Source organism: Nannobrachium achirus (assembly GCF_963921795.1).
Source record: "Nannobrachium achirus genome assembly, chromosome: 6".
NCBI lineage: Eukaryota > Metazoa > Chordata > Actinopteri > Myctophiformes > Myctophidae > Nannobrachium > Nannobrachium achirus.
In genome coordinates, this window is record NC_137815.1 from 61,310,521 (window position 1) to 61,334,594 (window position 24,074).

The 24,074-nt window shown below is 42.8% G+C and overlaps 1 protein-coding gene across 1 annotated transcript in view; it reads left to right on the forward strand.

Moving 5' to 3' along the window:
• Window positions 1-24,074, forward strand: part of frmd4ba (FERM domain containing 4Ba) — a 63,476-nt gene that overhangs the window by 10,090 nt on the left and 29,312 nt on the right. Inside the window, exons 2-5 of the mRNA XM_080729133.1 lie at window positions 20,529-20,594; window positions 20,782-20,876; window positions 21,115-21,207; window positions 21,749-21,833. Of these exons, the coding sequence (XP_080585259.1) occupies window positions 20,529-20,594; window positions 20,782-20,876; window positions 21,115-21,207; window positions 21,749-21,833 (339 nt within the window). The remainder of the gene's footprint in view (window positions 1-20,528; window positions 20,595-20,781; window positions 20,877-21,114; window positions 21,208-21,748; window positions 21,834-24,074) is intronic.

Consider the following 24,074-nt stretch of genomic DNA (forward strand, 5'->3'; position numbering starts at 1 on the left):
CCACTGCTATTTAAGAGGCCAATCCATTTAGGCAGCAGTCACCTTCACCACTGCAGCCTGGAGGAGGTGTAGACGGGAGGAGGAGGAGGAGGAGGTGAGCAGAGGGAGAGGAGGGAAGTCATTATCGCTCGCCCCGTGGACCAGAACCAAGATTCCTGCTGGTCCAGTCAGACAGGCCAATATGAGCCCTGTGAGGGGGGTGTGGGATTGTGTCTAACCCATGCATGACAAAAAGGACACAGTGGTACAGAGGGCGAGGAAAAAGGAAGTCTCTCTGGCTTCATAATACAGCCAGAAGGGAAGCGCTATCTGAGTGACTAATTCAATAGGGAACCGGCATAAGGCGGAGACTCGCCCACAGGGTGACGCAGTTCTGGTCGGCGTGGTCGCCATCTCATTTTATATGGCTGTGGCTCACTGTGACGACAGTTATAAATAAGGAAGCAGTGTCAATGATATGACCAGTAAGACTCCCTAATCGGGAGATAAGCGACCGTTGGTCGCTTATCTCCACAAATATCACAACCTCCACCTCTCACGTCATACGGGTAGCCATAGTTACACCTGGAATGTTGAATCTCCATATATGGAGATAACCTACGCATCACACAAAGTCTGACCTCACCAGCCCATACTTGGGCATGGACGACTTATATCTCCATATACGGAGATGGCCATATATGGAGATACGATGACATCACAGAGTCCACAGCTGATGATGTGGCGTGATGTCATACAATACACAAACAAGCCCTATATAAAGGGGCAATTCTCACCAGGGAAGAGAGCATTGCCTGGAATGTTGAATCTCCATATATGGAGATAACCTACGCATCACACAAAGTCTGACCTCACCAGCCCATACTTGGGCATGGACGACTTATATCTCCATATACGGAGATGGCCATATATGGAGATACGATGACATCACAGAGTCCACAGCTGATGATGTGGCGTGATGTCATACAATAAACAAACAAGCCCTATATACTGATGCGATACGATGACATCACAGAGTCCACAGCTGATGATGTGGCGTGATGTCATATAATAAACAAACAAGCCCTATATACTGATGCGGAGATATGAGCAGGGCAAAGGTGTGACGTGTGACGTGTGACCGACCGACGGACGGCCGGTGGAGGTTTTCATAGTAAACTGCTCCCTGACGGTCGCAATCATTTGTGTACGGTGTGATGTCATACTGATGTCAGCAGTGTGATGTCATACTGATGTCCATATACGGAGATGGCCATATATGGAGATACGATGACATCACAGAGTCCACAGCTGATGATGTGGCGTGATGTCATACAATAAACAAACAAGCCCTATATACTGATGCGATACGATGACATCACAGAGTCCACAGCTGATGATGTGGCGTGATGTCATACAATAAACAAACAAGCCCTATATACTGATGCGGAGATATGAGCAGGGCAAAGGTGTGACGTGTGACCGACCGACGGACGGACGGCCGGTGGAGGTTTTCATAGTAAGCTGCTCCCTGACGGTCGCAATAAAGCCCACCTTCCCTCGACTTCTTCTTCTTTTGTGTATCATCGTCCTTGATGATTAGTTGGCAACATTTTATTTCACAAGATTTCTTGTCAACTGTAATATTGTGATTATTGCGATAACGTGTCAGGCGCTATTCTGGAAGAGTAACGCCTGACACTGTGGTTAAACAGGTGACATCACAGTGATGACAGATACTCAGAGCAGGGACCTCCATATATGGGCATAAAAGGGATTCTGTTAGGGATCTCCATATATGGGCATAAAATGGATTGTATCCCAGATGATGCCCTGTTAGGAGAACCACACTAACAGAATCCATATATGGCCAAGACAGATGGCACGACCTCGCTTTTTAGGGGGAGGTCGCTTTTCGCCCTTAGGCATCTTACTGGTACAACTTTGTCAGATGTTTATTTTTTTCTCACTCGCAACTCAGTCTGGCTGGCCAGTGTCCTATTTGACTCGTATGTCAATTGGGTTTTACATTGGGAATTAACCCCTGAATCTGAAACTGACTCTGACGTCGTGATCCCGTTCCCTATGGAAAAAGATGGCCTACTGTACTACTTAACAGTACTGTTCGGGAGGCTTGGCCACTTCTCGTTGGATCAATGCGTGGGGCATGCCATCAGCATGGCTGTATGGGTACCCTTTCCCCTACTATATGGTCTATTGTTGTTGCAGGAGCTTGTTGCATGGCTCAAATAGCAGCACCGGTCACGTTTACAGTATTGTCAGGGCCCCTCGTGTAGGCGTTTTATAAAGACAACAACTAGAGGTGTCCATCAGCAACATTAGCTCATCAGAAGTACATTACCACGGCCTGTCACCTCATATAATGTTACCCTTAGTCACAATCAATCTTTGCCCACAGCCCATCAGGCTAAATGGATGATGTCAGGTCAGGGTGTGAACTGGAGGGTATCTGCTGATCATGTGACCTGGAGAACACAGTGAAAGCCGATATGATGGCAGCACACAGGGGCGTCGCACGGGGGGAAAAAGTGGGACTGAATTACTAGGGCCCAAGGTGGAGGAGGCCTTAATTATTTTATACTTTAGCTATTGAAAAATAGCAGATCTACAAGCTCACTGCCAACTTGTAGATCTGCTATTTTTGAAAAGTCGTGAAATGTGTGCAAATCTTTGAATACCGTATGTGTATTTTTTTAAGCGAACATTTGTAACTAAAATGTTGCTTCTGGTGGTCCCTGGAACTAAATATCTTGAGATGGGGGTCTGTGGCCAAATACATATCATTTTGGGGGACCTTGACATGAAAAGGTTTGTGCACCACTGACATAGAAACAAACGTTTTTCAAAAAACCTTAGAAGGATTTGAAATATTCAAATTTTCAAGATTTTTTCAAAAATAGCAGATCTACAAGCTTGACAAGCGATCTACAAGCGAGCTTGTATATCTGCTATTTTTGCAATAGTTAAAGCACAAAACAACGCGTAATAATGCGGGGTCCCAGTCTAAATGGGTTAAACCCCTCCCCCTACGAAGAACATTCATGGGGTCCCGCAGTGAATCCTTGTACCCAGGGCCCAGAATTTGGTGCGACACCCCTGGCAGCACATGCACAGCACTCGAAAAGCATTGTGGCTGTATTCTAGATACGTAGAGCCCCCCCCCCCCCACCCCCCCCTCACCACTATGGCAGATATGTAACAGGTGTCACCCTCGCTGGGTGGTAAGGTAATACCCCTGCTCCCCTACAGGGAAGGCAGTGGCAAATCGCTGTTATAGGATGATGAGCTTGTTGTTAGTATTTGGGAAATCATTTTCTCACCTGGAGGTTTGACTTGCAGCCAGCCACATGACATTCAGATTTCGTCATTGTCATTTTTGTTTTTGTTATGTGTTGGTTGGTCTCCTGGCACCTTCTGTCAGCAGTAAATGTCTGAAGTGAAGGGTGTGGAGACTTCTTTTATGGGAGGTACGTGACTCAAACCTGTAGGAAAGAATGTCATCTTGGTACTTTATTGCACAACCGTGTTTGCAGCAATAGAAATGTGTCAGTTGAAAGTATGTCATTAAGAACAATGAGGACGACCTGAGTGCAGGTCTTCGCCAGGCTGTGTGGCATATCCAGGGCTGTATTGGGACATGAGGAAACTGCAGGGGGAAATGGCATTTCCACGACAAACGGTTCACCTTTTCACATTTGTGGTGCCTATGGGCTGAAGTGGAAACGCTTCTGCCCATAAAGGTCTCCCAACATGCAATTCCAACATGTAGTTAATTGGCTGTTTTTGTTGTCCATGATTTCAGAAACATGAATTGAACACTGTTATTTAGAAGCCCCTCGATGTGTGATAAATATATATTTGGGGGCACCTAGTTAATGATTTCTGCCATTTTCTGTCAAATGGGCCCCTCCCGCAAACCCCGGAATCATAATTGGAATGGCATATGAAAAATCTGAACGATACATGGTTTTCACTTCGGAGATCATGTGTACCGATTTGTGTGAATTTTGGAAATAATCTGCAGGAGTAGTAACAAATAGTGTGGCTTAAAGAAAATGTAAAATTGTGGAAAATCTTGTAAGGGGGAAATGGCCGTATGGGGAGTTTCATCACAATTCAAGGAATCCAGAGGAAATGTTTGATTCTTGACTGTGAGTCATAGGCCAAAATGCGAAGTGCCTCCATGTGAGGCAGATTTGTTTTGTGGTGGAGTTTTACTTGATACATTACAGAAACACGGACAGGGATGGACAGGGGTGAAAACTTAGTCTTTGCCTCCCGGCCTGTAGGCCTGGCTGAGACAATTAACCTTTAGTGTGCACAGATAATGCCACAAACATGACAGATGTTAGTGCAAACAATGAGGGACAATGTTGAATTAAAACTTCTACTTGAAGTGAAGCAGAAACAGATCCTCTCCTCTGACGCCTTATTGCTCAGTAGACCGTCTTAACAGTGACTTTGTCCCCACTTGACTCTCTGTGAATTTACATTCCCTGGCCTGAAGTCATTATTCCTCTTCACATTATGGGGAAGAGCAGTGGTGTAAAGTAACTAAGTACATTTACTCAAGTACTGTACTTAAGTACAATTTTGAGGTATCTGTACTTCTCTTAAGTATTTCCAATTTTCAGTACTTGTACTTCTACTCCACTACATCTTGGATCCAAATGTTGTACTCCACTACATTTATTTGTAAACTTTTAGTTACTAGTTACTTTGTAGATTTTGAAACCTACATGAACAACTTCAGCCCTATATACAATTTCGGCCTTTTGAAAATAGCCGATCTACAAGCTCAACATGCAATCGGCTATTTTCAAAAGATTTACTTTCTACTTTAGTACTTTAAAGGAGTAGTTCACCCCCAAAATGACTTTTTTTTCTATTGATTAGTCACGCCATGGAGAGTAGAGTTCAATAATATTTTTGGGTTTTTGTCACATTCCTAAGACAAAACTTTGATTCAAGTAAATTTACCCCCATTGACATCCGGAACGAATGGGGGTACATTTATTGTTATCACATTTTTGTCTTAGGAATGTGACAAAAAACAAAAAATATTATTGAACTCTACTCTCCATGGCGTGACTAATCAATAGAAAACAAGTCATTTTGGGGGGGAACTACTCCTTTAAGTATATTTTGGCAATACCTTTGTACCTTTACTCAACTACATTTTGAATGTCAGACTTTTACTTGTAACAGAATATAGTTCTACATTGCAGTATTGATACTTTTACTTAAGTAGGAAATTGTAGTACTTTTTCCACCACTGGTGAAGAGGTATTTCAACCCTTCGTCTTTGTGTTTTCTGTTTTTTTAATGTTATCTTGTCAGTTCAACACTAACTGTGGCGACCGGTGAGTAATCCTTTTGGTCTGCTCTGTCTGCTTTTAGGCAACAGCATCTGTGCTGCATCGGTGACGTGGTAAAGATATGAGATAATATTCCAATGGCACAGCTCTCAGGCTTGACCAGCTGTCATAGTAGATGCATGCTTTGTGGGCCCTGATAAACCTCATGTAATTGATTATGTTGTTGGCAAATTGGATTGACAGTGATACAATTGAATAGGATTATCTCTAGACTGGTTCATTACATGTAATATGCTATTGTTAACATGCTGTAACAGGCGCGTTATTTGGAATCACAACACAGCTCCAGGCAAACCATGCCCACGGAAGCTTTTGATTGGCTGAACCGGAGCTAGGGAGCGCTTCTTTTGCACCGTGCAGAGGTGCCAGGTGGTCCGACCACCAAAACTAAACCTTAACCCTAACCTAACCTCAGTAAAACTATGCCTAAACCTAAACCTAACCCTTACCGTAACCTCAGTAAAACTATGATTAAACCTAAACCTAACCCTAACCTCGGTAAAACTATGCTTAAACCTAACCCTAACCGTGACCTCAGTAAAACTATGCCTAAACCTAACCCTAACCTCAGTAAAACTATGCCTAAACCTAACCCTACCTGCCAACGCTAGTGAAACGAAACGAGCGGCTCCGTCTGGAGCTGTGGTGTGATTCAAAATTGCGAGTAACAGGCTGTAACTTTCTAGGACAGTTTAAGTGTTATGCGATGTGTTGATAAATAAGCCTAAATACAAGCCTAAAAAATAAGGTATGACAGAATTTCTTTATTACTGAAGCTGTATGTAGCATCATGAAATTCATGAAATTAAACCCTTGCAGGGTTGAATCCAAGATATCAGTTTGTGCTTAAAGTACAGGGCTCACGCCAGTAGTGTGAAGTCACTGTAGACTTGTTGGACATTTGATTTATAATTAGTATTTCCTGACCACCTACAGACAGTCCTTTCCGTTCCATTGAAGTTATGGGTGGAAAGCAGAAAACTGATATAAATACAAATTACATCATGTTAAAAAAAAACATTTTGGTGTGACTATTGACAGCTGGTCAATGGAGGTATTTCTTCCTCTCCTCCATCAATTCATCTTTTGCTGCTCTTGTCCGTCTTCAGGCACTTGTGGAAAAGAGCCCATTCATTATACTCGTTGACAGTGACAACCAGTGACTCTTCATGTACCGTCTAAGAAGTGCCTGGGCAAATCTGTGCTCCCTTAAACCCCGGGGGAGGGGAGGGGGGGGGGATTTTGATATAGCAGACATGTCTGTGGATGGTGGCCCACACTATGGCCTCTGTTCCCACTTTGCCCCTAAACCCCCCCGCATACACACACACTGACCTACTCTGCTTCATGGCATCTGGGTTATACACACTAGCGTTTGTCACGGCCCGCCGCCCCCAACGCGGCCCGGAGCGCCATTCCGTGCAGCATGGAGGGCAGGCCCCCAATTCCCCAGCTGCAACAGACAGTGTGATGGGCCAGTGGCGGCAGGCCTCAACCCCCAGGCCCTCTCTCTCCCCTCTGCTTTGCCTCTTTTCTCTAAACCCACCCCCTGCCAGGCTGCACAAAGCTGGGCCTGACTGTATCGCATCAACACACACACAAAAACGCTTTTCTCTCCCCTCCATTCATCTGGCAACTGAAAGCTTTATCCCATGGCTTTAATTGGGCATAATTGAGATGCCTCATGATTTAAACAGATATGGTGGCAATTCTTTATTCAAGACAAGCTATACAGTATAATGAGGATTTATAGGCCTTTGGGGCAGATGTTTCTTAAAATCAGGAGCTCATTTTCACACGCGTCACGCAACGCGGGGAACAAACCGCATCCGAAAGCAGCACATGGTTTGCATGTTGTATGCATGGTTTGAGATGATTTGCGTTCATGTTTCATGAGATGTATTTTTAATCCGTTCATTTATGATTTATAGGAACAAATCGTCACCACAGTGTGTCATGACACCCACCTGCTCCATTTTGAACTATTGAGTCAGTCTATGAGTCTGAGCTAGCTAGTCAAGTGAGGACAGTGTCTGTTGATTGAAGGGGGCAACAGCAGGTGGAAAAGGGTGTGTGAGCGCCACGGGGGCATGCCGTGTGCGTGTGCTATGCCGTGTGTCGTGCCAGGGGCGTCACAAGGGGGGGGGGGGGGGGGGAGTGGGACTGGGACTGAGTTACTAGGGCCCAAGGTGGAGGGGCCTGGAATTATTTTATACTTAAGCTGTTGAAAAATAGCAGATATACAAGCTCACAGCGCGGCAATGAGAGCCATGCTGCAAGCTTGTAGATCTGCTATGTTTTAAAAGTCGTGAAAATGTGCGCAAATCTTTGAATATATGCAGTTTTTGAGCGAACATTTGTAACAAAAAAAATGATTCTGGGGGGTCCCTGGAACGGGAGCGTGGAGATGGGTCCGTGGCCAAATACATATCATTTTGGGGGTCCTTCACATGAAACGGTTTGAGCACCACTGACATAGAAACCTTTCAAAAAACCTTGAAATATTCAAAAATATTCTACAAGCTCGCAGCGCGGCACTCGGTGCCGCACTGTGATATCTTGTATATCTGCTATTTTTCAATAGTTAAAGCACAACATAATGCGTTATTGCGTTCCCAGTCTAAATGGGTTAAACCCCCTCCCCCTATGAAGAACATTAATGGGGGGCCCGCAGTGAATCCTTGTACCCAGGGCCCAGAATTTGGTGCAACACCCCTGACTATGCCGTGTGTCGTGCATACTGTATGGTGTGTGTTCCATTCAGCCTGTCAGCTGCAGTCTCTGTATGTGGCACGGCCCATCAGCTGTGGGGCCGTGTGGGTGACAGCTGTTTCTCTGACCTCCCTGCTCAGGCTCTGTTAAACCATAATTTATACTGTCTTCTAATTCATACTTCGTCGAGTGTCTTGACACGCTGTGTCATGTTTGCTGCTCTCTTGAAAATCTTTGTTATTTTCGAGTGAGCAAGTCTGTTGTACGACAGAATATAAATATGTTTCGGTGGGAGGGCCTGCCCCTTTCAAATTAATCTACCACTTACTGTACATGGTAATTGCCATCCCTTAGAAATCAGCCTGGGGACAGAGAACTGTGATGATCTTGGCAGCGCCACTCCTCTTGTCATGCCCTGCCATGTATTCTCAACAGAGCCCAGCCCATTAACATTGAACTTTGGGAATTGAATTGAGGAATCGGCTAGATTGATAGAGACAGAACCTCTTCGGGCCAGGCTTGAAGCAGGGCATTGTCTGCAATATACGAGTTAAATGAGACTCCCCATTTTAGAGAAAAGGTGTTTTCTTTTCTTCATTGTATAGGTAATGTTACAAAGGAAACAACCTAATTGGGAAATATGATGTCACACTGAAGAGTGATATCATAATTCATAGTATAAAAGGAGAGATTACGACTAGCAAACCGGTTGTTATTGTGTTGTAATACTATTTGGAATAAGTTGTGTAAGAGTACAAAACCTTCGACCACTAACTAACTCTATTGCACGAGAGGTTCTGTGCTGTGTAATAAGATATAGGTTTCAGGAGAAACTTTTACTCTGTATCGTCCTTGTAGAGAGGCGATCTCGATAAGCCTGTCTTACTAAAGCGGCAACTGAAGAACTAAAGAACTCAGGTCTACTCTCAAATAAGAGCCCAAAGGTGATACATTGATATATTGTATTGAGGCCTTGGACCTGTCTTACTATCCAGGCAAAGTAGAGGAATAGCCTGTTGAGGAAAGAACTTGCAATAGTGAGGTGATCACACTAATCTTGGTCACAGGTAATAACCAGCACTCGGGGCATAATTTTGTGTGCTATCTCCAGTAATTGTATTTTCTTGTTCTGTCCCCTCCGGGTGATACTGTCCACTGTCCAGTGAGAGAGATTTCCCCATCTGCTGGTGACAGTGGACATTGCAACCCGATTAGCTGGGTCTCTCCACCACAACAATTGATTGTACTTTGTCTAAGGGGAAACAATAGCTAAGTCAAGTGGCCTCTAAAGGAGTCATGGAAAACTGCGTGATCTGGTCTTGTGCGGAGCATATGACTTTGTTGGTGAAATCTGGACATTTGAAGTGACATCAGAGTGGGTGATGGGCATGGGGTGTGAGGTCATGCTGTTTGCTCACTGTGGTACCAGGCTGGAATCAGGGTGAGTCCGTGATAGGAGTGAGAACGTGAGCACGTGTTTATGTATTTATGTATGTATGTATGTATGTATATCACGATATGACATTTTACGTGACGATTAATTGTCACTCAAATAATTGCGATCGTTGATAATTACATTTCTGTTTGGCTTTTAGGCTTTGAAGTTGCACATGGCAGATATGACGCATAAACTAAATACACAAAGAAATTACTGACATATTTGACAACTTACTACTTAAAAAATAACATTGTGGTTACATTTATTCACAATTACTTATTTATTCAAAGTATTTCAAGATTTTTCATTCAAAATGTTTTGAAAATAGCCGATCTAGCGCTCAACGTGTCACATTTTTGAAGTATAAAATAGGGTTGGTTAAATTGGGACCACTATCGGCCAGGTCTATTAGTGAATGAGTGCTGCTTGCAGTCGGGTTAGGGTAGGGATTTAGATTAAAGAGGCTTTCGTATCACAGAAAGACTATTACATTGACAATTTGGCAGTATGGGTAAGGAGAGTAGTGTAATAAGAAATTGCAACTAGGATTACAGCTTAAGTTTATACATATAAACAAAATAATCAAAACATTTGTTCATTAATTCTTAATTTGGTATTGTTGTTTGCCTGCAGCCAAGACTTGAACTGATAAATTACTGTGTAAGGTCAACACATAAAGTCATCAGAATCAAGAAGGAAGATAACAATGGGACAAATATGATTTAGAAACTGTTTTGCAATTTTATGAGAATTCAAATGAAAACACATTCAATTGTTGTAAAGAACAAACCACAGGGAATATAAGGAAAATAACACTGAAGTGAATTATTAGTCAAATGATCCTCCAAAGGCTGCTGCCATGATACAGATCTAAACCCAATACGATATCATCATATTATCCAAATGATAATATGAAGTGATTTATTAGTACAAACAGGGGACTTTCCACATCATGGTTATGGACAACCAGAAGCATGTATTTTCAGATGAGGAGGACAGACAGTTGGTACTAGATGAAATGGAGAATGGATACATCTGTTAGAGCTTGTGAATGAGTAAATACATTGAATATAGAGGCTCCCCATCATGTACAGACAAGGTAATTCCAATTGGATGCTTCCTTGCCATGTGCCTACATCCCTAATATCAAACCTCTTGTCAACAGCATGGACTATTGATTTGTGACCTGTAGAGGTGTGTGTGTGTGTGTGTGTGTGTGTGTGTGTGTGTGTGTGTGTGTGTGTGTGTGTGTGTGTGTGCGTGTGCGTGCGTGCGTGCGTGCGTGCGTGTGAGAGAGAGAGAGAGACAACCTGCACAGTGTGAAAAGTAAACGCATCATGTTGTCTTTCTCTGCAAGGAGAAATACACTGAATGCACCTGATCCAGTTGTGTAGTCGTCCACTAGAGCTCCATATTCGGACAGTGTGGCAACTTCTGATATAGAGGTTAAAACACAGGCCCACCACCGCAGATACCCACGTTTGTTACCAGCAGTGGTGTCTCCAATTTGGCTTGGCTACCAACAAACACTATTGGCAGTGATTCCTTGTTGCTGCACTATAGTGACTCCTACTGGTTGTTCTGGGAGCTGCTTCAGCAGGGAGAGGATTCAGATGAACTGGGGAAGATAGCATGAACCACATCTGTGCACTACTCTCCCCAGGTGAAACGCCTTTCTTTCCAGTGAAAAGAAGCAGCTAATGATTTAATGTGTATTGTTACACATTAATGATTTTGAAATAGCAGACATGTCCGGATGGTGGCCCACACTATAGAATTGGCAATGGATAGGCCTACAGTAGGCCTATCCATTGCCAATTCTATAGTGTCAATTGGCAGAATATTGAGAAAAAAAAGGGGGGAAAAAATCATGTTTTGACAGACAGTACAACATTTTTATCCTCCATCTGTTAAGCCGTCGACATACTTGTGTGAGACCGACTTGTGTCCACTGTCCACCACATCTGTCAGTCACGCCTGTGACTCAGGCCAGCTGTGTCCTCTTGTTCTTTGTTGTTTTGTTGTTGTGTAATTGAATACAGCAGTACAGCTTGACTATGGGTCCCTAATGTATTCTACCCTCCAGAAATAGATCAATCCAATTCTAAACACACCATGCGGTCTAATACTCACCAATAACATCAATACGGACAGTGTTATGTCATTGGGCTCTCTGTTGCAAGACCTTTCTTGATATATTATATAAATTGAGTGGCTTAAAATTACTTTCATGTTAAAATAGTAGCAGTTAGCATGGCTAGGATATGAAATGTTTTAGGTTTGTTTAAGGACAGCACCAACATATCCTCTACATGACATTTTTGTGTTAGAATACTTTGTAATTCTTTATTTGAATATTCAGTGTTTCCATTCTTTTAGCCACCAAGCCAAACTACGGTAAACACAAAAAAGCTTCCACCTATAGCTGGGGCCCCCACCCACCCGCAGTAAAAGGGGAATATTCATAATTGACTTTCAGTCTCAAAGCAGTTACCACTATAGTATAAACTTCTATGAAGTGTATAAAACATATACACATTCAGAAGATGGATAGACCACTGAAATAATAAGTTGTCAGTCATATCAATAAATCTCACCCTAAAAGTGTAGCTCGTAAATTAAACCATGTCACTGAGAGGGTTGATGGAAATCCTTTGATGGGATTTTAGATTACAGTAGGCCTATTAGATTGCGCAGTGGATATATTTTTCCTCAAAAATGATGCATACTGCCTCGATGCTACCGATGCAAGTTGCAACAATAACATTGGCTTGTTGAAAAACTGTGCACTGTACCACATTAGCGCAAATTAATTCCAAATATGTATGCCTCTGTCTTCTACGTATGTCTGTGAAGGTTCTCTTTAGCTCAAGAACTCAGCAGACAGACACAAAAACGAATAAAAAAAAATAAAACAACAACAACAAAAAAACTCCACAGGCTCACTGGCCCCTCCTCCTCTCAAGCTGATTTATTATTTTTCCCAAAAGCCTGAATGAATGTCAGTGATTATGTTAATGATTGTGATTATTGTGTTTAGGTAAGTTAAGATTTTGTATTACACATCATATGAACTCATTCACATTCAACAGCCCCCCAAAAAATGTATACAAATAATAAATATATGAAAGCATATTTAAAAATTGAATATAACTCACAGTAAAGATGTCAACCCACTGTGATGTACCTGGTAACGTTCATGATGAGCCATGATGTACAAGTACACCTCCTGGACATGACATTAAAATGGGTCCCATTTTATAGTCTATGGTGGTACCACTATAAAAATCACCCCCGTGTGAAGTGGAGCTGTGTGTGTGTGTGTGTGTGTGTGTGTGTGTGTGTGTGTGTGTGTGTGTGTGTGTGTGTGTGTGTGTGTGTGTGTGTGTGTGTGTGTGTGTGTGTGGATCATGTGTACCGATTTTTGTGACATTTGAAGAAAATATGTAGGAAAAGGAGCAAAAAGTGTGTTTTGGAGAAAATTCAAGATGGCGGAAAATCTATCATGGCGCAAATGGGCGTGGCCTATATGGGGAGATGCGGAAAAAATATTTTTAATTTTCCGACCTACGGTTCAAGAGTTACAGGCCAAAACGTAAAGTGGGGTGTTATGGCGCCACCATGCGGCCAAATGACACAATTCTTTTTTATTTAATCCTTGAAATCATTATGAACCTCCTCTCCAAGTCTTGAAACTCTAGCCCCTATGGTTTGCGAGAGACAAATAATTGAATGTGAGTTTTTGCGATTCCCATTATAAGTCAATGGGGAAAATTAATTCACTAATAAATTAATATCAATTAAACTATTGAACCTTTCTCTTAGCAAGTTACTAGCCCACGATTCCCGAGTAAGCCGGTCGATTTGACATATGGCGCGAGTGTGTGGTGGCAAAACTGTGGGACTAGTAGCGTGCCGAATTTTAGGAAGTTCAGGCTACATACAGACACACACACACACAGACAGACAGACACACAGACAGACCCACACGGCCACGTATAGGGAGCCTGTGCTTCACACAGCTCCAAAAACCGAAACCTGACCTCCCAATCTCATGGCGGAGACTCTAATCACAAAACCTCTGAGCTGGTCACATAACTGTGGTACTGGGCTAAAACGGTTATTGTCCCCAGACCTACTTCAGCCTGGATTGCATTTTTTATGTTTTCCTTCTGTTAGCACCTGTCACTATTGTTCAAGAACCGTTGAAAAACGCGTTTGTGAATATTTTTATGAAAGCTAAATTCTGCAATATGAAATACAAACTCTCCTCTCCTCTCAGAATCAGAGCACAGAGACTACAGAGGTTAGCAGATTGATTTTTCCATGGATTACATGTAGCATCTGCATGGATGAATATGTCGGTCCCTATGCCTCATTGACACTTGCTATTCGGTTCTACTACTGTCCCAATGTCACAGCGGCCGCTGTTCAGTATTTCCAGCCCACTGTTTGCATGGGCAATAATGGATATGTGATCTCGACAGCATTGCAAATGAGGGTAACCCTCCATGCGCTTTTCAATTTCCATTTATACCATATATCTAAGTGCAACATCTGTGGATTTAAATTGATTAGATACAATTTGACGCTTTAACAATCTCGATCAGGAAAGCATTATCATTGTCTTGAATACTTATTATTCACTTTCCCCTCCTAAGAAGATTCTAACATGGATTTGAACTGGTGAACTTTCAGTGACAGACCTGCTGGCAGACCAGTATTTACAGTATAACAGACTATAGTACATACAGTACATGCCGATACTACTATTACTGCAGATGCTGGCATGCTGCTGTTGCACTTATAAACTATTGCTCTCCTTGGCCATGTGCTGAGCCTGAGGGTATATGCATCATATTGTGTCTGTGTTGGACTGGACTCTTTAGGATTCTTAGAAATGAGGGTAGCACAAACAGGCACAATTTGGTTTCCATATTTTGTTTATCAGAAAACAGCTGACGTTCCATTCACTAGTAATTTTCTCTGAAGTTAAATGACACTTTGATCTTTTGTCCATTCAGATCTGAGTCCAGAGAGTATGAAACAATAACTGACAATAGCTTGTAGTTTATATGGGTTCCCTCTTTTTTATTGTTTATTTTTGTATTGCAGCTACACAATACAAATGGTGCTGCAGTAATTTTGACAGGCTTTAGTTAGTTATTTCCATTTATGTCTTTTTTTTCTCCATAGTCATTTTAGCTTTTCCCCTAATAGCCTATATAGACCTTACCCGTTCGAAGATATGTGCTCCAAAATATGTCAAACGCACCCGGTGAAAGTGTGAGAGAGAGAGAGAGAGAGAGAGAGAGAGAGAGAGAGAGAGAAACATTCCTAACTGTGAGAGAAAGGGGTGTGTGTGTGTGTGGGGCTACAGATCCCATGGCCTGGAGGAACGGACCGTAACCCTGGCAACAGACAGCAGAGTTCAACAGAAGTGGTTAAGAAAACGCTAAGAAACTGCTTTAATTTGGGAGAAATGAAATTCGGGCTCCGTCAGCGTTGGTATAATGCTAATGGCTAATACCATGTGAACTTTGGTATCAGTTGCTGAAGCGAGTGAATAGATAAACGTAGATAAGCGTGAGCGTTAGAGCGTGAGCGTTAGAGCGTGAGCGTTAGAGCGTTAGAGCGTGAGTTTGCTCCTTTATTAGTAGGATGGGTGGAGTAATCTGGAGTTCCCAGGAAATTACTCCCACTTTCCTTTCGAGGCAACAAAATAGAAATGCAAAAACACGCTGGAAATGACAGTTAAGCCAATGCCATTCAGCACAAACTAAAAGGCGTGCAATGTTTTCATGAACTGAATTCTGCATCTTATGTTCCCCCAGACAAAAAATAAACAGCACTATATAACTCCCCCCCAAAAAATAAACCTCCAGAATGTGAGTCACAGCGATAATAACAGTATTCTTGAGGCGAGAGATCGGAAAGGACGAGAAGTCAGTCAGACTTTGTTTCTGCATAGCCTGTATTTGTAAACAAGTGTGCCTGTGTGCAGGGGCGTCACAAAAAGGGGGGGAAAGTGGGACTGAATTACTAGGGCCAAAGGTGGAGGGGCCCTAGTAACTTTAGCTATTGAAAAATTGCAGATATACAAGCTTACAGCGCGGCAACCGAGTGCTGCTATTTTTGAAAAGTCGTGAAAATGTGTGCAAATCTTTGAATATATGTATTTTTTAAGCGAACATTTGTAACTCAAATTTTGCTTCTGGGGGGGTCCCTGGAACTAAATATTTTGAGATGGGGGTCTGACTCTGTGGCCAAATACATATCATCTTGGGGGTCCTTGACATGAAAAAGTTTGAGCACCACTGACATGGAAACATAGGTTTCTTGCACACATTTTCACAATTTTTCAAAAATAGCAGATCTACAAGCTTGCAGTGCGGCCCTCTGTGCCGCGCTGTGAGCTTGTATATCTGCTATTTTTCATTAGTTAACATTCATGGGGGGCCCGCAGTGAATCCTTGTACCCAGGGCCCAGAATTTGGTGTGACGCCCCTGTCGGTGTGGATGGAAGGGAGAGCCTTGAAGGCAGAAACTCTATGGTTCTCGCCCTCCCCTCGTGGCTATGAGGCTGTGTCTTGGACCAGGGCCCAGGGCGGATGGCTGGGATGCAAGCCTGAGGCACGCTACACTACTTCAGCCTTTCCAGAGTCGGTCGGTGACATCACTTAAGCACTCACACATAGTACTACAGGACTGTAGCTTTTTCTGAGAGCAGAGCCAAACAAAGTGGTGCAGTTAGCCTGCACTCCAGTCCAGTGAGCATCTCAGGCCGAATTGGACAGAGTCTGCTTTTTTCTTTTACCGGGCAAAAACTTTAGCTAGTTCTGAGACACAAGAAGGCTTTATCAGCAGAGGTAAACTCTAAGGAAACTCTGCCAGCCATGGCTGTGCCCACCATGCGTGACATGGAGGACCTGGTAGCATCAGGTAGTCAGTTTTTCTGGACCGCGGCACAGCAGACACTAAAGAGATGGTACGACCGGGGGCTGATGCCATACCGTCGCTTCCTAGGGACAGTGCTCAGCATCGGAGAATGTTACCAGGTACGCCGGCCAGTAGAATGATGGCCAATTAACTAATTGGGGGTTACTACTTACTAATTATGTGTTGTGGGATTTATTGATTGCTTTATTGACAGATTCTGTTTGGAACTACTTGGCACCAGGTGTTTTATGGTGACTTCCTGTTTAACGTTTTAATTGTTCATTCAAAAGAGTAAACATGTGTCTCCCACCAGCCTTATTCCTTTAAGCACAGCTAAACTAGTCGGCGTAGGTTTATTCAAATGCAGTAACAAATTTGTGTATGTGTGTGTTTGCTTTTGTGGACGACACACATACTGTTTCCTGGTGAGTCACACAGCCTGTTTTTAACAAGGGTCTGTCTCCCAGCACATATGGCATTCGTTAGAACGCAACATGACCAACTGTTTGATCTCACCGCCTGGCTGTTGTGAAGCACGTGGAAATGCTACTCATTTGGTACTGGAACACCTGACTGGTTGGTTACCGACCAAGTGTGTTCCACACTTTGGAGTTGCTGCCTCTGCATTTGAGACACTTGCGTTTCCTTTCCAGTGTAGTCCCATTGTACTGTAAACCTGCAATCAACTAGGTTTCCTTTCATGCTCTCCCTGTTTTTCCATCCATCATTCAGTATTTCAATTTCAAAATGTCCAGATATTTGTTTTATTTCGTAATAGATGTCACATGTGGGCAACCGGACATCACCAAGTTTCAGGGAGGAAGAAGGGAGTGGTGGTCGTCAAAAAACTGCAGGGTGGATGCTGCTAACCCCATCTATAGGTCAGGGGGCTGGGGGTCATATGAGAGGGGCTCCATCAGAGCTCTTCTGCCCATAATGACAGGGCTTTAGGGGGATGACCTCACCGTCATGGTCATTACATAGCATCTGACCTTCCTTTTCAACATGGTGAACCTCTCTTTACAAAGCAGTGGTTATCTCTTCAGTTGGTTTGAGGCCAGCGAGCCGTAGTATGCCTTTTTATTCTTTTTTTAAATTTATATTTCAATACTTCTGCTAAGGCTGCCGAGGTCTGCAAGTGTGGGGTGGGAAATATTTTCTAATTTAAACTTTTTTCATGTTAAATGATAAACTGTGCCCTCAAAGCTCATGTAGGAATTATTTGATGGTTCTCAACTTAGTACTTTTAAAATTGCATTGCTGAGACAAAATGACCTAGGGAGTGGGAATCCTATTAAACTCTTAACTAATAGATAGGTTTGAGAGGTGAGTCTGGAATTGGTTCCCTGCTGGCTAGCCGTGATTAGCGAATCTGATTGTTAACTGTAGGGCCTTTGTCCGTTTCTGTGTTTTGATTTCACAGGCCTGTAACAATGCGACATTGATAAGTAAACTCCAATCGGGATTGTGCACTGGACAGCTCTACCAATCCTTGAAAGGGTTTCTATAGTGACTAATCCCTGCTTAGACAGTGGATCTTGTGTAATTAACAGTCACAATAAGTCTCTCTACCAAGACAAATCACACAGAATTCTGTTGTTTGGTGAGGTCAGATTAAGTACTTTCTTTTTCTTTTAAAGTACTGTATACATTTTTACAGTATATATATATGTTGCGATACGAGACCTACAAAACAAATCCATTAATGGTAAGAAATGTTATTGAAATTATCCTACATTAACATGACATGAAACATTTTATTCATAGTCACGGTTTTGCCTGCAAAACTGTAAATGTCAATGAGGTTTTGGGTGTTAAAAATAAAGCAAAAAAAAGTAGGCTGTAAAAAGGAGAAAAGGACAGCTCTGTTGTGGTGACGGGAACAATATGTGTTGGTAGCGTTAAGGTTTAACACCAGGCTGTGTTCACACCCTGCGGTCGCGCTGGTAGTCAACATGACCCTGACTTTCCACCAGAGAGGCCAGGCTCTAGCAGTTGGAAGCCACATGTTTTACACTTAGTCACAGAAATAAATGTTGCCCTCGCCGGTCTTTTCAGTAGGAAGCTGCCTTGAGAGTCAGCACTTAACCCATGCTCTCGTCTAGACAGTAAGGAGATTTTAATGAGATCAAACGGTGGTTTGATAGTGCTGTTAAAATACTTTTTCAAATGGTATAAGCTAAGAAAAGTAATCCTAAAAAGGAGTGGGCCGTGTCAATTTTCTCCCTTTTTATATCTTTTATTGAGAGGAAAAGGGGAGAGTTCAGTGCTGGGACTGGCCACCAGGTCAGGGGGCCAGCTCTGAGGGCAAGGGGCCCTCACAGCTATTATTTAAAGGATTGAACAGAGAAAGAGATTATAGTATATTGTCACTGTCGGGCAGAAACCTCGTATCTCCAAGTTTCAAATTTGTAAATTCTATCGCAAAGCAAAGCCCTGCTTCATCATACAAGGCTGTCGCACAAAAGTAGTGAAAACAGCCGATCTACAAGCACACAACGCCTCGTACTGCAAGGCGTTGAGTGCTTGTAGATCTGCTGTTTTCACTAGTTTAAATCATTTTTAAAATGATAACTACAAAACAAACAGTTTTGGAGATACAAGGTTTCCACACGACAACGACGATATGTAGCAGAGTAACCTTGTATCTCTATATTTGTCATAATTATATGTTTTTTCATAAATTAATGCCCTATTTCATGACAGTGTTGTGCAAAAGTAATGAAAATAGGAGATCTACACATCACAATGAGTTTGTAGATTTCATCTTTTCGCTCTTTTGGAAACATTTCTGAAAACTAGGGAAGCCAAGTTGAACTAAATTGGATCCATTGGAACACACGTTATTTTTTCCATTTTTGAAAAGTCATACAGCAACAATACTGTATGTGCAAACATAACCTGGCAAAATCTGGGTGAGACAGAGTTTTTTAAGCTTATAGGCTATTATATTGACCGGTGGTCGATATCACATTTTCACTGTATTTGATTGCTTTCTGCGAGCCGTCGATGTCAATATCACATTTTCTGTCACTGTCTATTTGACTGCTTTCTGCGAGCGGCACGCAAAAATAAGGAGACCAGTCGCTTATTTTAAGGTTGGCATGTGCACTCACCGCTTCTGAAACGCGGGTGAGGCTGGAATGTGACGATACCGCGCCCAATGGAGTCTGTAGTTTTCATGGATCTTTCTTGGTTCTGGGTGAAAGCTATCAATTTGAGTGGGCCCAGATTCAATCTAGCTGGGTTTGGGTTGTGGGTGTCCCCCTAACCATAAACCCCAATAAATAAATACAATAATAAAAAATAAAAAAATAAAATCACAGTCAGTGATTATAGCTCTAATTTTGGATGCCATAGAGGATATGATCTGGAAGTGTGAATTCTCCTGGCCCAAACACACACCTGTGTTGGTTGTGTTCACCCAACGCTGTGTATTGCAGGGACTTTTAGCTGCAAGTATTTAGCTGCAGATACAGTGTTAAACTGGGATAAGTACAACCCTGGAGGTATAAAGAAATTTAGGACACACACGTATGTATCCTAAGTAGGACGTTTAGATTTGGTTTAGTCTGAATATCAAGTGTTGATTCTTTGAGAGCGTCGCAGTTTACTGTTGAGCATAGAAATGTGTGCAGTTATAACATGTGTTTCCACCCCCCAAAAAGAAATACCACTTGAAGACCATTCACCCACACAGTAGTTTTAATGACTGTCTGCCACTGAACAGTGCTTGTGCTGACTGCGCCAAAATGAACCCGACAGACATTCATTGGGACAATGGAGAGATAATTCTATTAACCCTCCTCAATGCCTTCAAAAACGTCATGATGATTCAATTTTCTTACAGCACAGGAATAGCTTTGACAATAAGATTTTTTATTTCCATCACACTGGTGCCGATGCAGTGAGTGGAACGGACGACTGGCTGCCATGCAGGACACCCCCCCCCCCCTCCTCACTGCCCACCCTCCTCCCGCAGTGCAGATGATCATGTGGATGTCCCTGTAAGTACCTTTAGTACCCTCGCTGACTCCCGTCTGTGTTCCTTCTCACTTCAGATGACGGAGGGCCGTCTGTGCCAGGTGCACCTCCTGGATGACAGGAAGCTGGAGTTGCTGGTCCAGGTAATCTCTGACACCTTTGTCTTATCCCCTTTTATTAGGAATGATGGTCTGTATCTTTGAAAAGGACTGTTGATGCTGCATATGAATTGCCTTTGCAAATTTACAATATATATATATTTTTTTGCCTATGCTGTCTGAATAATTGTCGTGCTTTGTTCATTTGTTTGTTTTATGGTCACATTTTTAGCCCAAGCTCTTGTCCCGTGATCTGTTGGATTTGGTGTCTTCACATTTTACCCTGAAGGAGAAAGAGTACTTTGGGATCTCCTTCATAGATGACACGTAAGTAATTTCCAAAGCTACAGTACATTCTATGATTGGCATAGGTGTGTGTGCGCGTGTGCATGCGTGCGTGCGTGCATGGATGCGTGTGTGCAAGCGTGTGTGTGTAATCACACTGTTTTAGTTACATGGGTGAAAACCAATTACTACCTGCAGCCCTGACAAAATGCAAAATACATTTTATTCAAAAGGGGGGATGGTAATAAGCCAACATAAGACCCTTTTTTTCTTTCATCAGTGGTCAGAATAACTGGCTCCAGTTGGAACGCAGGGTACTTGATCATGACTTCTCCAAAAAGAGTGGCCCTTTGGAACTCAAGTTCCTAGTCAGGTGAGTGGTGTTATTACAGCATTTGTTTGAACTCTCTCTGAGAGGCTAGAATGTAAACATTAATATAGAATGCACAGGCACTTTCTAGCAGCCTGACTTATTTTGTATAACTGAGACATTCAAGAATAATGCCTGGCCTGCCTTGACATTTAATTTGACCTTCTGTATAGCAAATAATAGCTCTGTCCCAATTCAGGGGATGTGTCCTTTGAAGGCCAAATTTAACACACACATTTGAAGAAGCCTTCGAAATGGGACATCCTTGGTGGCACCACTGTGACATAATTGGCCTTCAAATGCAGCCTTCGAAGGACACAGACCCTGAATTGGGACACAGCTTTTATCTTGAGAGCTGTGCGACCTCTCATATAAATTGTATACTGTAGTGTAGTTCTACTGTACCTCCAGCAGGTGGCAATAAGCGACCTGATTTAGAGACAACACACTACCATAGCACGTACTAACGTAGCTAATACTAATACAAAATGTGCTTGCACTATTCAAGTACCGTTATGAGCAAGCCAAAATAAACTCTTCACAGGTTTTACATTGAGAAGATCACATTCCTAAAGGACAAGGCAACAGTGGAACTCTTCTTTCTGAATGCAAAATCGTCGGTGTTCAACGTAAGTGTTTATACTTTGTTGAATTGTATTGTAAGCTGCAACAAGTTTATTGCAAGTCTTGGTGTCTTTGTTTAGTGCAATGTCTTGCCATTATTCAATATTTACAGTGCTGAAGACCAAATTAGGTCTGCTTTGCATCAATATATATCGTTAACTGAAGCAAAAGACAAACATTTTTTTATGGTTATTGTTGCTACAAATGGATTTATAAACAATAAATTGAAGTTATGCCGACAGAGAACATGGGGAGTAGCCTATTTGGAATCGCACTTAAAACTGAGAAAGACAGTTGCTATGTGTATTATGTATAGGCTATAGCCTGCTCATATGAAAAGCTGCACATTGAATACAGTGTAGGACGTGTTAAACAACATGCGGCACAGTTTCAGTGTGCCCACTTTGTTCAGTTTGTAAAACAACGTTGCAATGCAGCCTTTTTTCGCGGGGTGGGCAGACTTGTCACCACGGGAGACGGGAGATAGTAGTTGAACCCACAGATATAAAAAGCTAGATACCTCCCCCGCCGCTGCAGTTCATTGGCGCGCCTGGTCAAGGAGTCCTGGCAGAAATGGCGGAGTGTGGAAGACAGACTGTCACTCAAAAAAACTGCTGGCCAATCACAGCGCGTCTTTTCCGGGACTTTTCCCATTCAATTCAAAGGTGCTTTATTGGCACGTTTATATGGCCAAAGCAAGTGTCAATACCAGACATGGAGTTGGATCCAGGATTTGGTCACATTCCCGTCTACATTCATTAGACAGATTAATGAATCATGTTACTTACCTGTGGAAAGTGATTCCCAGCGTTCTATTTTCCAATGTGCATCTGTTTGTACAACCCGGAGCTGTACATGAAACGACCATGTTTCTCTCTGGGAACTTATTTCACAAATCTCTGAGTGTTTGGTGACAGCTCCAGTTTTGTTTTCATCCAGTTCCTGATGTTGCGCGGCTCAGCGTTGCGTATGAGAAAACCCGCCCCATCTGCCTCTGATTGGCCGACCGAATTTCCGCTTCTGTGACGCACAGGGAAGAATTCCGTAATTCTTTTTATTTTTTTTGCCAGGAGTCTTGGACCAGCACCCCCCAGCCGGAAGAGGCGTCTACCTTTCTATGTCTGTGGTTGAACCTGCTTGTAGACCGTACCATCTCACCGACGAGTTGTTGTTGTGGTAGCTTTAACTACAACGCCGCATTAGAATTTTAAAGCAGCTATTTAAACTACACTATTTAAATATGACTTGTGTTATAAGAGATGATTAGAGAGAGTGCACTGCGTATACGATTTTTGCAAGCGTTCCAAAAACACTCGCACCCTATTCGGAGTGCTAATGGTCCCGTCGGTAACCGTGGGACGAGGTACGGGCTGAGGAGTAGAGATGGGATTTATGGCTCCTTTACGTGAGCTGGATCTCTGGGATCCGTTCTTTTCAAAGAGCCGTTCAAAAGACTGTCTCATTTTAGTTTCTAGTTACTTTGTAGATTGTGATTATAATTACAAATTAATTCAACCCTATATACATTCCGGCTCTATATACATTTACGCCATTTGAAAATAGCCGATCTACAAGCTCACAATATGTCGCATTGCGACGCATTGTGAGCTTGTAGATCTGCTATTTTCAAATGATTTTCTACATTTTATTCATCGGAAAACCTGTGAAATGGGACATTCTGCATAATAGCGACTTTAAGCTTGATGATTTTCAGGACGGAACGCCAGGTGGACTACGGCTGCTATGACGTAATCGCCGTAGCGGTCAAAATGGTTAAGCAAAGCCTTGGCGGCGACGGGGTCCCACCCCTTTCACTGAACGCTTTGGTTCCCATGGCGACGCGTACACGCAGCAGACGGAGTAGATGCTACGTGGGAAGGGACCTTCTGCCGTTGTAGAGACGGCTGCGGCGACGTCAGGTTTATCTATCGAGCGCGGATCATTTCCGGTTACCGTTGTCATCTGCCGTTGCCGTAGCGTTGCTTAAGGTCGCTAATGAGTAGGCCACTGTACTTTCTATTAATGTACTTTAAGTACATTTTGATACCAATACTTTGGTAGGCTACTAATCACTCAAGTACATTTTGAATTCCAGACTTTTACTTAAAAAAAAGAAAAAAAAGAACGGCTCCCTATACTGCGAACCGGATCCCATCGTTCACTTCAAAGAGCCGTTCAAAAGACTCGATTCGTTCACGAACGTCCCACCTCTAGTACGGGTCGGGTTGTGGAGGGAGCCAGGCAGG